Source organism: Nansenia antarctica, assembly GCF_963989245.1.
Source record: "Nansenia antarctica genome assembly, chromosome: 5".
NCBI classification, from domain to species: Eukaryota; Metazoa; Chordata; class Actinopteri; order Argentiniformes; family Microstomatidae; genus Nansenia; species Nansenia antarctica.
In genome coordinates, this window is record NC_137690.1 from 67,153,389 (window position 1) to 67,168,751 (window position 15,363).

The following is a 15,363-nucleotide window of genomic DNA, read 5'->3' on the forward strand; positions in this document are numbered from 1 at the left end:
AATGTACATGAAAATTGTTACCTAGTATGCTTGTACCAGTCCCTGCAAAGTTTGCAACGGTTAAATAAGTTTGCAATAAGTTCATACTATGTACAAAAATACAGACAAATTAATATGTACCATAAATGATGACATGTGCAAATAGGGCCGTCATTGTCTAATCAACCTCAAATTAGTGGACTTTGAGACGATGCCATAACTGAGATGTGTAGCAAATTTGAGGTTAACCCTTGCACCCTTAATTGCCGCTTGCGGTTATATTTATTATCATTATTATTATTTTACTGTACGGCAGGTTGTCTAGTGTCAAATCTATCTAATGGTGGAGCTAGTGGATGAATATGGATTGATGGAGAAGTGTAATCTGTGGTGCATCCAGTCTGTATTTAACACAGTCAAACACAGTACATTAACCACCCCTGCCCCCATGTTTGAGGACTGTAGATAAGGGGATGTGGTAGGCTTTTATAAAGGTGCTATTAAGCTTTTAAAGACAGATGGAAACTGCCAGGCCACCCACTCCTTCTCCACCCACCCACTCCTTCTCCTCCCACCCCACCCACTCCTTCCCCACCCACCCCAGTGAGCTCGCTCTGCTGAGGGCATCACATTACAGGACGTTGAAGTGACAGAGGTGTGTCTACGGGGCCTAGGGGCGGGCCGGCAGCATCAGGAAGTGGCTCCCCATTGGTGGAGGGTTGGACAGGCTCCTGCACAGTTGAAGTTGAGTTGAGTCAACAAGGAAGGCTTGTTCAGTTGTCAGGACAGGGTTGTTGTGTGTGAACCGCTTTGCCAACTGACGTGCTGTTACCTAACATAACGGAAAAGTCGCCATGAAGAGATCACCCAGGTAAACCGATGCTTGATATACTCTGTATGAAAGTTTTATTTTTTATTTTTGTTGCAGTTAGTCTGTGTGATCTGCATTAAGACAGAACTTTGGAAGTCATTTTGAGAGTAGGTAGCTGCAACTTTTTTCTTTCATTTTCCACGGACAGTCAGTCATGCAATTTACCTGGAAGATGAATATACAATCCAAAACTGACTTACAAGTACTCTCTTGCTTTAGGAAGAGTTTTTTTTTTTTGTAATTGTGTGGCATTGTTTCTTACAGAAGGTGGATGGTTTTTTAGATGTTTGCATGCGAGTGCTCTGTGTCCCATTGCAGTGCTAATTATAATAATGGGTGTGTGTGAGTCAACAGACAAAAATGGAACTTAAATGGTTCCACATGGACTTGAACATCAGAGACAGAACTCCAGTGTTACTGCATTGGTTTAGCACTGCAGCATTGTAACTCTGACTGGCTGACTGGCTTGATGATGATCTCTTACTCTGGCTAACTGATCTGCAGAATGAGATATGGATTGACATATTTGCCTAACTAGCACATGCATTAAACATATCGACTTGACCGACTGACTGACACACCCTGTTTGCAGATGTGCTTTTCGAGATAGCTAAGGAGGAGGAAAAGGATTAGCTGCATTTGCATGGCACTGTGGCCTGTTTGATTTAGGAGTCTAAAATTATGCAAATACCATATGAGGAGAAGATCCTGCTGGAACACCTCGTTTCTACCGGTTCTGTTTTACTAACTGTTGTTTTACTGACTGTTGACACTTGTATTTACAAGTTGGCCGGCATTTCAAACCCACATAGCCAACAGGAAGAAGAATCTGCAGTGCTGTTGAAACAGCGCTAACATCACTAATCTGCTGTTTAAATGTCATCCTACAGGCTGTAGGCTAAGTGCTCAGGGACATGACCACACAAGTCTGTCCACTGCTGAGGCACTTCCTTCAATAATTGCCTGCAAACACTCTGGACTTTTGCACAAATTCACTTCACCACACAATAACCATCAGCTTAGTGTTAGATAATGTTGTTCCCTTACTTCTCTAACTTGATGTTTCATGGATGTCGCTAGCTATAAAAAAAAATTAAAGAAGTAAAAAAAAGTTTTAAAGGTTTTGCATACAATGTTGACAATGTAAAAAATTTACTGTAGCCAACATTACTCAGTAGCTAGGATTGAGAATGTAGAGAATGGTTGTAGAGAATGTAGAGAATGTTGTCTAAAAGCTACCATCCTCAGAGCCACAAGATTGTTGATTCCCTGACATCTGTTCCCATCGAGCCGCTCTTTAATTATATTATTAGTGGCTATGGATCTTTCCTGCCCCCTCATTGGTCACATCGGGGCCTCTCCTCTTTTTGGGAAGCCTTGGGCAGGCAGGCAGGCAGGGCGACAGACAGGCGACAGACAGACAAACAAGCCTTTATGTGGCTGTTTCAAAGAGTTTCCACCCCAGGGTCTCTCTGTTGTTCTCCAGCCATCCCTAGTTCACACAACACGCCCGAACCCAACTGAGTTTCACTGGGCTGGCCCGGGTTATGCAACCCTAGTTTCGGAAACAGCGCTTGAAAGGGTAATGTGAAAGGAAATTAATGATCTGTTGCCGGCAGCGATCACTGTAGGCCTATTGCCAGATGGTGGAGTCAAATGTGCTGTACTTAGCAAAAAAATATCCAAACGTTGTCTCGTTGTCAGGTGTTTTTTTCTCGGGATGTACTGGCATTCGTGTCCGTCACCATGGCAATCTGAAACGGTCCTCGGGAGCCTCCTGTCAGTCGTCTTGACAGAACGTCATGGGTCCAAAAAAAAGTACTTAATTGGTTTTCCGCTGATGTAGGAGAGAGCTGGAGAGGGCAGTTGATATCGACCGCTGTAATGCTGTCAGTACTGCTACAGTATACTATATATAATATAATATATATATGCCAATTAGCTGATGCTTTTATCCAAAGTGACTTACATTGCAGTGAGTGCATACATTTTCCAGTATATATGGTCCCAGGGGGGAATCGAACCCACAACCTAAGCATTGTTAGTGCATGCTCTACCAACTGAGCCACAGGGGACCACAAATGGCAAATTTGGGGATGTGGCGCTTTCACTTGCTCTTCCTGATCTACTCTAACTCTTTTTATTTTGATGAGTTGGCATGGAACCAGGATAATTTATATTACTTGATATACTGTAATCATGACTGTGCGGTTTTGTGTCTGTGCATAGGCCTGTTGTCTATAGAGTATGTGTGTCTAAATCTGTAGGCTACTTCAGTCGGACAGCGTTGTAGTGCTCTTGAAGGCTGTCCTGGTCATTCTACTTTAGATAGGAAACTGTGAGGTCAGGAATAACGGAGGAGGTCACTCAATAATTCAGCGCATCACAGTCACACCCTCAAGTTTTAAAGTGCATCTCAAAGCCTAAAGAGCTGCTCAGGCCCGGTGGCTTGCCCTAAAACTTCACCGTTGATGTGCCGTAGGCCGACTTTAACTCTCCTTCTGCTCCTTCTCCTTTTAGCAAAACCAAAGAGGTCACCCTCAACTCAGGTACGTTCCGGCACAACGGTAGGCATGTGTGTGTTTTGTGTGTGTCTCTGTTTACGTGTGTGCGTTTACGTGTGTGCGTTTACGTGTGTGCGTTTGCGTGTGTGCGCACAATAAAAATAAAATACGACTTTCTGGACAAATGACCATTAGCCAGTTACAACCAATAACCTTGTTGTTATTTGCTTGTTATTGTCTGGGGCGACGGCATTCATTTTTAATGAGCCAATTACCAAACAGTACCTAGCATTTTCCGTGGCTGGCCAGACCATTATGGGCAGTGGAGATGGTTGCCTGAGACTACTGATTGCTTCAGCAAACGAGCTCAGTGGCGGCATATTAATGGGCTTAGTATAACACTAACTATAACTGCGGTATGTGGTCATGTGTTCAGTGGTCATGTTAAAATGATGAGTGTCATATGGGGTTTACCTCGTAGTGCCACATCCCCAAATGTGCTGTTTTTATGCTTCAATGGAATATTATTGTAACATTAAATGCACTAAAGTTGCAGTACAGTACAGTGTGTTTCTTGCTATCATGTTGCACTAATCCAGTCTTTGAATTATGTAGCAAGACTATCATTTGGGAGTTGTATTACACTGTAAATGTCTGTTCTGATATTTACTGTATTATGCTCAATTCCTTTACACACCATACACACACATATTTCACAACATATTTGACATGTCTAAATCTGTAATCCCTACATCTATACATTACTATATTCACCTATCTTTATTCCTTTTTTTTGTAATCAATTATTTATTACAAAACAGAAAAAAACAATTATAACACCAAACAAAACAAGTGTCTGTCCTGATTATAATTGTTTTGCCTTATCTTACCCCCCCCCCCCCCACACACACACACACACACACTATAAACACACAAGTAAACCCCCCCCCCCCCCCATGGCGATAACATCCCTTCCCCCCCATAGTTCTTCATTACACTATATTTGGTATATCATAAAATCATAATAGTACAACAATTACAGGTACAGCCTACAAACACAGTCACTCCATCAACTCTTTTATCTTTTGTATTGACCTATCTTTATTCCTAAACCCTAGAGGATGGATACGTGAGGATGTTCCTGAGGGGTCGGCCAGTCACCATGCAAATCCCTGACCAGCAGAGGGACAGTTACTCCCTTGACCACAAGGTGGCAGTGCCGGACCGCAAGCTCAAACTGCAGTGGGTGTATCCTGTCCATTTTTGTTCTAGCTATATACTGTAGTTTCTGGCCTACGGGTGATGTCTGACAGTGACCTGGCAGGTCAGTTAGTTCGTTGGCACCTGAAGTGGAGATGTGTAGTGTTGCATCACATCACTGTGGTGCAGTGGAGGCTGGTGGAGGTCGACGTCGGAGGACGGGCTCAATGTAATGCACGGAACGGAACGAGAAACGGTATCAAACACGTGCCGTTAGTCATGAGCCTGTCCTCCGATTTCCCTAACCTCCCCTGCTGTGGCGGTACAGTAACATCGAGTGCCGTCAGCGGTGGTTAGTAGCAGTTATTAGTAGTCGCTCTATGAGTAGAGGGCTGCAAGGGAATTTTCCTGGCTGCACAGTGTACAGGTTTTTTTACCTTTGCCTGCTTGCGGCTCTGTCGTTATGTAAAGCGCATTGAGTCAGATCTTGTGGGAAATGCGCTATACAAATAAAACTTGATTTGATTTGATTTGATTTGATTTGATTGCACCACACGTGCATTTAGATTCCAAGACAAAGCGGCATTCTGTGGTACATAGACTTTATTGCGCAACAGTGCAATTACTAGTTCTTTGTTAAGGGGGGTCGGGATCAACTAACTGTCTAATCTCTGAACTCACAATCTCATCTTTTAAGTCTGGCTCAGTGAGACGACTGAACCTATGTGACTCTTTCTCTGATCTGATCTGAGCAAAAAATAGGAGATGCTCAACCTGACACCAGACTCACAAAGCACTTTCAAATTGAATTCAGTCAGCATACCGATGCTAATGTTGGCAGCACAGTGGTTGTTCCATGTCCTTAACCCCCTCGGTCCAAAGGTACGGGTACAGGGGCCGCGACTGCCGCTCCAACCTCTACCTGCTGCCCACGGGGGAGATCGTCTACTTCAACGCCTCGGTGGTGGTGCTGTACAACGTGGAGGAGCAGCAGCAGAGACACTATCTGGGACACAACGATGACGTCAAGTGGTACGTTGTTTTTCGCTTTAGGGATTAGGAATTCGCTTTTTCCCCCCCCCTCAGGATGATGGTGAAATCTTGTGCAATGCAGTACAGTGTGTGGCCTCTCCTCTGTGTTGTACTATAAAGATGCCCGATGACAAATCGACCCCTTGCAAACTATGCACTTCCTGAGATCTTAAGAGGTTATCCTCTTAAACTGTGACAAGTGCATCATGGGTCGATTTTGGTATCGGGGCAAATAGTTTGGTCTCCTGAAACATTGTCATTATGTCATCCATGGTTCATTGAGCGAAGTGTGTTTGCTGAATGGATAACATTCATAGTTCCATCTGATTATGTACAGTAATCTATTACATCAGGCCTATACCTGACCACAATCTTTTACTACGAGGTGAGCTGCTATGCACCCAGGAAGTGAAGCGTGTTTTCTAGCGGATTTGCCTTTTCCAAAGCCTACAGTGGCCAAGACGACTTCCTTCCTTCATTCAAACGAGGTTCTGATTGTGGTTCAACAGTATCCTCTTAGCAAACAAAGGCTATGGTCGGGCTGCTATTCATGCTCGTCACTTGAATGAAGAATAGAGTTAGTTCCGGGAAGGGGGGGGGGGGGGGGGGGGCACTCTTAAATCCAACAGCTCAGCTGTCCGTCAGGTGACAAAAACATCCGATTCACACGTATGTATGCAAACAAGCACCACATCACATGTTCAAGGGACGAAGGCTGCCAGGTTGATGCTCCTTCATAGAACCACTCTGTATGTAGTACCCTACTATTTGTTGCCATTTAGCAGACACCTTTATCCAAAGCGACTTACAAAGAAATACATTTGACTAAGTAAGCGAATCATCTATCCACCAGTCACAGCAGGAAAAAGTAATCTATGCTCAGGCCTGGAGCCATTGGCAGTCGTCGTGCTAGAAGAAGGACTATTTATTTTTTGGGGGGATAAAACATGGGCTCTCTGCCATATTGTATACTTGGTATGTCGTGGTAGAATAATTCCAGGCAGGGACGCTGTACAGAGCGGAGCCATCCATCCAATTAAGCCGTGCTTTAATGTATTACCGTGTTCATGCAATAAATGGTTAAAGTAACCGACAGTGAGTCATCTACAGTGTATAAATGAGTTATTTTGTTAATGGACTGATGCCACTCAAGTGTTCTCGTGGGACTCTCTTGATCGTGTATTTGCAACTCACAGCCGGATCATTGTATTCTCTCTCTACAGCTTGGGCGTCCATCCAGATATGGTCACCATAGCAACAGGACAAGTGGCCGGAACTTCCAAAGATGGCAAGGTACATGTAGATGAGAATACTGTATATCAAAAACGTGCTATTCCGGAAGGTAGAAGACATCCTTGGTTGCTGTTACCCAGATAATGATACCACATATAATGGGAATGGCCAGCACAATTGCTATTACTTCTGCATCTAATAGGCAACAGACACAAATGAATGTGTTTTGGCTATAAAGCCTTCATCAGCACCAGGGGAGGCTAGTGGAGGGAGACGTGTTTGATACCATTCCTCATTCCGTTCCATGCATTACAATGAGCCTGTCCTCCCTATTTCTACCTCTATGCTCATTCATTCGTATGAAATGACCCCTCCTGTTGTCTTGTGCAAGTCTCGGACAGTAAAACAAGCTCATGGTACCCTCTCTCCCTCAGCCGCTGGCTCCTCACGTCCGTGTGTGGGACTCTGTCAGCCTCAACACGCTGCATGTCATCGGGATGGGAGTCTTCGACCGGGCAGTCAGCTGTGTGGCCTTCTCCAAGTCGGTAAGCCTTCCCCCACCCCAACCCCCTCTACAGCCACATTCTTGATAGCGTTGAGTTTTTTGTGCACAATTTCGAACACTTTAAAAGCACGTCAAGGGTCAATATCCTGACGTATGATCAACTCCCACCCCCACCCCCACCCCCTCCTCAGGACGGAGGTGCACACCTGTGTGCCGTGGACGACGCCAACGACCACATCCTGTCTGTGTGGAACTGGCAGAAGGAGAAGCAACTAGCTGACGTGAAGGTGATGTAGCTTCGCTAACCCACCAGAGAAAAGAGCCCAAAGAGCCCTGCACTTTAAAGAGATAGTTCACCCAAACGACAAAAAATATCACATACTGTATGTAGAAAATGATGAGTGTTAAGCAGGTGGTTTTGCTTATGTTTGAGTACGGTATGTCGCTGTTCCATTGTGATGCAGTCGCCTGCCAATGTCGGTCAGGCCATAGCCTCGTTTAAAGGAAGCCGGTTCACTCCGCCAGCAAACCAATAGTAAATCGAGGGAGTGGCGCATCTCTAGTATATACAGTCTCTGGTCAGGCTCATCTTCTGCTGCTGGAAGGAAGCAGGTGCAGTCATGGACAGAGAACTGGAGCTATGAGTTCCATTGACCTTCCGACACCCTGTGCCCCCTACAGTGCTCCAACGACTCGGTGCTGGGAGCGACCTTCCACCCCATGGACGCCAACCTGGTGGTGACCTGCGGGAAGTCTCACCTCAACTTCTGGACCATGGAGGGGAACACCCTGTCCAAGCGCCAGGGGCTGTTTGATGTATGTGAACTCCAGGGGGCGGATGTGTAGAACTACATTTGTAAACTTGCGGTGTGCTTGATTTTGAGCTGGGAACTCTACGTGTGGAGTTTGCACGACTTGAGACTGTTCCATTGCTTCCATTGTGTCTCACAAGCTAAATCAAGCACATCTCAGGTATTTGAAATATTGGATTTGTATACTCTGATCAAGGTCTGATCGACAGGAGTAGTTCTTTTCATAACGCATAAGCACAGTAAGTTGTAGAATCCACAGGAGTGATTCCTGGGGAACTAACAAGAATGTTTTAACTGTTGTTCTCAGAAAAACGAGAAGCCCAAGTACGTCCTCTGTGTGGCCTTTGCTGAGAACGGAGACGCCATCACCGGCGACTCCAGTGGCAACATCTACGTCTGGGCCAAAGGTCTGTGGAGAAAAAGAACCTTCTCAGCCACCGTAGCACTGAGCTCTGAACCCAGTCATTCAATTCACATTCATTTTGACCTCCACTTACTGTACAGTTTTGCCCCCCCCCCCCCCCTCCCCCCCCCCACACACACACACATTTAAAAGCATAGGATGGGTGTACGCAAGGGCATATCATGTCCACACATACAGTAAGGGGAAATTGAATAGAATTGAGACACGGCAAGAATGTAAAGGAACTTAGAAACCACACCCCTCAACCAATCAAACTCATGCCACCTCATCACCGTGGTGTAAGCGTGTGGATTGGACTAGTTTGGTCTGTGATTGACAGGTGGTAACCGGATCAGCCAGGTGGTGGCGGGGGCCCACGAGGGCGGGATCTTCTCGCTGTGCGTGCTGAAGGACGGGACGCTGGTGTCAGGGGGCGGGAAGGACCGCAGGGTGGTGCTCTGGGACCACGAGTACCACAAGCAGAGTGAGATGGAGGTGAGACGTGCATATGACACTGACCGATAGAAATATGTCCATATCTGTGGAATATTGCTTATATGTGAACCAGGGGAGGCTAGTGATAGAAATCACACACGTTTGATTCCATTCCATTGCATTCCAATGAGCCCGTCCTCCGATTTCTACCTCCACCAGCCTCTTCTGATGTGAACCGTACCGAGTTATTCAGTAATGATGGGGCAAATGTCCCAAATAATATTTAAGAACTTAATTTAATAATGCTGTAGCTTGTCTTCCGTTCCTCCACTGCTTCTGGTAGCTACAGAGATCAACTGTGTGTTTACACTGTAGGTGGATTTAATGTCGGTAAAGAAAGGTGAGGTGTGCACAGACTCAGGGGCAGAAGCAAGAGTCATAATATTGACGTGCATGGTATCCTCCTGTTTGTATGGCCCCAGTCTGCTGGGTCACATAGTGCTGAGCAAAGCGAAACTCTGAATACTCTACAGCGTGATTTCATTGTACCTTGTCTTTAACAATGTTTCTGAGAAAAAGCTGATCATTCAACCAGAGTTTAAGTAAACAGTCATAGTCAGCATATTGTGGCAACACTGAGACACGGTATCTAAAACTCTCATTTGATTATTTGTCCCATTTTAAAATGTTACGGTAAAGTGAAAGGCCGTCTCTGCTCCCATTTTACCAATTTTTGCACATGCAAATCCACAAATCTCAATAGTTTACCGCCACCTTCATCCCTCGTCTCCTTAATAATAATAATAATAATAATAATAATAATAATAATAATAATAATAATACATTAGACTTATATAGCGCTTTTCTAGACACTCAAAGACGCTTTACAAACTGAAAAGATCGAGTAGTAATAATAAAAGGACACAAAAAATAAATAAAAGAAAGTATAGGGGCCTAATTGAGGTAGTGCTGGGGACACATGGGAAGGGGGAGAGGGTTAACCGGTGAAGGCAAGCTTGAAGAGGTGGGTTTTGAGGGCCTGTTTAAATGTTGGGAGGGTGTTGGCCTGTCTGATGTGGTTGGGAAGGGCGATCCAGAGGGACGAGGGCAGGAGCTTGGTCCTGGTGGTCTTGAGGGTGGTTTGGTCGTCAGACCTGAGGCAACGGGAGGGGGTGTAGAGGGGGACGAGGTCAGCAAGGTAGGAGGTCTGCAATTCGCTGGATAAAGGAGCCGGAAGGAGAGGAACCAGTTTAAGACCATCGAGATGCAGCCATCGTCCAACTCGAGGATGAAGGATGAGATACCGTTCTTCGTTCCTGGTCTGATGATGCGTTTCCTCCCTCCCAAGGTGCCAGAGTCTCACGGGCCTGTCCGCTCCCTGGCCGAGGGGAAGCAGGGCGAGCTGTTTGTGGGGACGACTAAGAACGCCATCATCAAAGGCTCCTTCCCCAACACCCTCGTCCCCATCGTACAGGTACGGAAAACAATTCCAATGTCGACGTCGCCAAATTCACATTTAGTCATTATTCTAATATCTGTTTTTGTCACTAGTCTGTGAGGAGAACACTTTAATTTCGTACCTCTTCTTCTCACCTGTTTCCCTCTCCTCCTGATCATCTCCCTCGTTGTGTCATGTCTCATGTCACACCTCTTTCTCTTCACTCCAATCTTTCTCTCTCTTCGTCCTCTCTTTCTCTCACACACACACACACACACACACACACTCTCCCTCTCTCCCTCTCCCAGGGTCACACGGATGAGCTGTGGGGCCTGGACGCCCACCCCTCCATGGACCAGTTTGTGACGTGCAGTCAGGACAAGCAGGTCCACCTCTGGGACACCAGCTCTCACCAGCCCCTGTGGAGCAAGAGCATCGAGGTGCCCCCCCCACCCCCTCTTCTACTGCTGCTGCTGCTGCTCCTCTCTAGCTAGCCCTAAGCTACCATACCAGCCAGGGACCAGCCTAGGAATTTAGCTTGGAAATGGAGCTTGGCTTACTTAGCTTAACTTACAAACATACAGGGACCTGCTGTGTGAAATTGCACACTTTGGGCATCTAGCTCTTAGGTACTGTTTGAATACACTATTCACACCGATAACATTCCTCATGCCTAGTCTGTCTCTCCCTGTGTTGTCCAGGACCCAGGGCGCTCTGCAGGTTTCCACCCCAGTGGCGCTGTGCTGGCTGTGGGCACCATGACCGGGAGGTACGGTATTGGAACGGATGTCCTTAACACTCTCACACTTGAGCCCTATTCACACTAGCACTAGCATTATCTGGGGATAATAAGCGTTACCTAGTCATTTGTAACATGACTAGTATCTTAAGTATAGTATCTTAATCCTGTGCAAATCAGCCGTGTCTGTAATTTCTAATGTAAAAATTACACTGCAAATTGCCTACCACATTTCGCCAAACACAGAGGTGCTGTGATAATATTAGTCCTTAGAATCAGCATCTCTGTGATATGGGGTCCAAATGCAATGTTTTTTGTTTTCTCTGCGCCTTTTTCTGCTGTGGTTTTTCTGCTGCAGTTGAAATGATAGTGAATGAACGTTTTGACAGCATTTTGGGTGCAAATTCAGAAGGCTCATCTCGCTACACAGCATGGAGACCCATTCACAGAAAGAGCAAGCTCAAATCCAGAGCGAAATCTCGAAAGATGTTGAGATAGGTGACATGGATGGCTTGTTACATATATATTATGTATAATAAATATGATATCTATATATATATTTTACACAGAGCCTTGACATCATATCCAGGGGATAATGTCAGTAAATTCGAGTAAAATACAGACTTCTCTTATCCTGTGAGAATGCGCCACACGAAACACAGGGTGGGCTAATTTCATGGGTGGGCTAATTTCTAAATCACATGAGGTCCCCAGATAATACTAGTCCCGTGCGAATAGGGCTTTGTAGTTTGAATGGGAGCTTTCAAGTTCACTGGACAGAAATACACAACTATCACTACAGTAGATCAAAGCTCTGACCAGGTCATGCTCCTCTACAGATGGCTGGTTCTGGACACTGACACCCACGACCTTGTGTCCATGCACACAGATGGCAACGAGATCATCTCCAATGTCAAGTACTCCCCAGGTACAAGAGAACATGTTTTAGTGCAGTGTATTCTCTCTGATATGAGACTCATAGTGTTTAGACAATACAAATACAGACACACCATTAGCTAAGGGGACATTAAAGGGACAGTTAACCAAAATTACAAATTGATTCCTTACCCTGAAATTAGTCCATGAACAAGGACAGACTTCAAATTAATTGTTTTTATATTTATCTAGGCACTGTAACTAACAACTAATTGTTAGCATGTTTAACCGAAATCTAATGCAAGCTCTAAATTAGCATTAGTCATTTAAATCAAATAATTCAGTGTCTTCAAAGAAATACACTGAGAGGACATGTTCATTTAGCGTTTATTGACTGGTTGGTATGTTTAGAAATGCTAACAATTAGCTGTTAGTTACAGTGCCCAGATAAACAAAAACAAAGTGTGGATTGAAGTTTGTCCTTGTCCATAGACTCATTTCACGGTAAGGAACCAAATATGTCGTTTGTTACTGGCTGTAATAATTTAAATCAACACAGAAACTTCCTGAACAATATTTGCCTAGACCTCACTGCGTTTCCATGCTAGTCCCACAGTCTGCAGACAGAGTAGCTGGTGGCTTTAATACTGCTGCTCCATTCACCATAAAAAACGAACCCCTCTCTCCTGGTCTCAGATGGTAACAGTCTAGCCGTCGGTTCCCACGACAACTTTGTGTACATCTACGCTGTGACAGAGAACGGCAAGAAGTACAGCCGTGTTGGGAAATGCACTGTGAGTACACCGTCAGATAGACGGCAGCTTACCATGAACCTTTCACCTCACACCCATACCACCTACCGTATGGGAGTGACACTACATTACGTTGTCCCTATTCTGTGCCTGTGGAGTGTAATAAGTAACAATGTTGTACTGAAGTACAATTACAATGTAATTAGGACGTGTATACAATATGGGTAATAACAGAGTTCCTACACAAGTATTGTGTAGGGTTGACGAAGCAAAAAACACACATGCGATATGTACACACACACACACACACACACACACACACAGACACAATACAAATTGTGACCCATTTGTGTGGTTTGTTTTCCTCTCAGGGTCACTCCAGCTTCGTGACCCACCTGGACTGGTCCACAGACAGCCAGTACCTCGTCACCAACTCAGGAGATTACGAGATCCTATTCTGTACGTGTGTCTCTTTAGTCAAATGAACACAGATACCATAACTCTCTGGTCTATTACTGTGTGCAGTGTTTCAGTAACGACTGTTCTCTTCCTGTTTGCGGTTTTTTCAACCCTAAAGGGGAAGCATCCAGTGGCAAGCATGTGACCAGTATGGATGTGGTCCGTAATCTGGAGTGGGCCTCCAGCACTTGTGTTCTGGGCTTCAATGTATTTGGTGAGTCAGAATGTCCTGTTTTTAGTGTTGTCATGACATCTTCCGAACACTAGGCAGGCAAAAAAAAAGAAGATGTGATCTTTCATCACTGCTCATGATCAAAGCGTTCAGTCTTTTGTAGTTGTTGGTTTGTGTTTCATCCTCAGGCGTTTGGCCCGACGGTGCTGATGGTACGGATATCAACGCCGTGTGCCGGTCACATGACTCCACTCTCCTGGCCTCGGCCGATGACTTTGGCAAAGTGCACTTGTTCTCCAACCCCTGCTCTCAGCCAAGGGTGAGCCTGTTTGTTTGTTAGTCATACCTCATACCTCATTTGTTTCATTACACATGGGAGGGGCGGTTTCCTAGACACAGATAAAGCCTACTCCTATGCTAAATAGACTTTTAAACTGGACTAACTCAAACTGCATCTTTATTTATATATCACCTTTCATACATAAGAATGCAGCTCGAGGTGCTGTACAATACAGTGAGAAAGAACAGATTCAAAACAACACTAGTAAAGGAGTTGTTGGTTTACAGTCAGATTCTACTAGCCATGTCATGTCGTTTTTTTTATCAAATATACAAACTTCCAAATGTGTTCAAACATTCAGGGTTATTATTAACCTTCCGTTGATATTGATAGTTTCGGTTTGATTGGAGCAGATATTGCTTCCTCACTCTTTAGACCGGGGTAACTCAGTGAGGGCAGTGTTAATTTTGGCAGGCTTTTTAGTCACTTAGTCGTTGGTGTTTAGATGAAGATGCACACCAGTTCTAGTCACACCAAGTCACTTCCATATTTCTTAGTTCCAGTCCAGTTCCAGTTGATGAAAACTGAAAACATTTCAGTGCAGTCTCCCTTCCACAAAAACATTTTAGTCAAGTTTTTTCGTCGCTGACTACAGCTAGACTAAAATGTTTTGGGGTTTTTGTGGACTGAAACTGCACTGGAATGAACTCCTGTGTAGATCACCTCAGACGTTATTACTAGGTTACTTGCTACTACAATGGCAGTGTTGACAAATGACCCACCGCAGAGGGAAACCATTTTAGACATCCGAGCTGGTCCAGGATTAAGAGGCTTTATCTGTACCCAATGATTTAACCTTCCAGGCCCCGAGCCATGCCTACGGCGGACACAGCAGTCACGTGACCAACGTTGCCTTTCTCCATGACGACAGTCACCTCATCTCTACTGGAGGCAAAGACACCAGCATCCTCCAGTGGGTGGTGGCCTAGGCAACCCTGCTGCACTGTCAACTGTAGCCTCCTGCCCCACTAGAGGGCAGCACTGCTGTGCCTATAACGTACACCCACCTCTAACTGTTAGTAAGGTGAAGTTGTGTCCTTACACGCTAATCTTGGGTCAGTTTTTACATTTGCCCTCTTGAATACAGTGGGTTAGGATCCGCAGAGGGTAAACTGATCCCAGATCTGTGCCTGTAGGGTCACCTTCATCCTGTAACCCTCTGTCTTGCTCTCCTGTCTGTCTGAGTTAACTTGTACTGTACTGGCCTGAGGCACCACTAGGTGGAACACTGACGCAACAGAAGAATAAGCATGTCCAAGACTGTTGAGACAATTTTAGGCTATTTTAAAAGAGTTGTAGCTGCTGATTATGTTGCAAAAGGTCTATAGAGGTATATTATGCAGTATATCCAAGTGGCTGTGGTATTTTAATATATAAATGTAATGAATATTGTTGTGATGACTTTAGCACTTGGTGCATATTTAGGAGTGAGCTTAAGCTGTGCTTTGCCTTTGTTTTGTTAATAAAGTTTCTACCCAAATAGTGTGTGGAGTACAAATACTGTGATTTTATAAGGAGAAACTGACTCACTAAATCATAGAATTACACGATCACTTGCCCAATTCCATATTCTATTAATGACCAAAAACTATGTTTTAAGTGAGAAGTTATGG

At 44.8% G+C, this 15,363-nt stretch overlaps 2 protein-coding genes across 2 annotated transcripts in view; one reads left to right on the forward strand and one right to left on the reverse strand.

The window, feature by feature from the left end:
• Positions 1-15,363, reverse strand: part of LOC308158275 (5'-3' exonuclease PLD3-like) — a gene marked incomplete at both ends in the record, with an annotated part of 402,256 nt that overhangs the window by 157,314 nt on the left and 229,579 nt on the right. The window lies entirely within an intron of this gene.
• eml2 (EMAP like 2) lies at positions 768-15,177 on the forward strand. Its single transcript, XM_080532586.1, has 19 exons — positions 768-850; positions 3,371-3,399; positions 4,473-4,602; positions 5,437-5,586; positions 6,810-6,879; positions 7,254-7,364; positions 7,516-7,611; positions 8,006-8,140; positions 8,444-8,543; positions 8,880-9,034; positions 10,323-10,448; positions 10,721-10,852; positions 11,114-11,181; positions 11,991-12,079; positions 12,724-12,821; positions 13,151-13,238; positions 13,357-13,452; positions 13,599-13,729; positions 14,554-15,177. The coding sequence occupies exons 1-19, from the start codon at positions 834-836 to the stop codon at positions 14,677-14,679; spliced, it is 1,947 nt and encodes a 648-aa protein (XP_080388712.1). The 5' UTR covers positions 768-833; the 3' UTR covers positions 14,680-15,177.

Bases quoted from the DNA above. Each gene is read 5' to 3' on its own strand.
- eml2 (XM_080532586.1), top strand. The intron at 7,365-7,515 runs GTAAGCCTTCCC...CCCCCTCCTCAG, and splicing joins GTGTGGCCTTCTCCAAGTCG to GACGGAGGTGCACACCTGTG. The intron at 9,035-10,322 runs GTGAGACGTGCA...CTCCCTCCCAAG, and splicing joins ACAAGCAGAGTGAGATGGAG to GTGCCAGAGTCTCACGGGCC.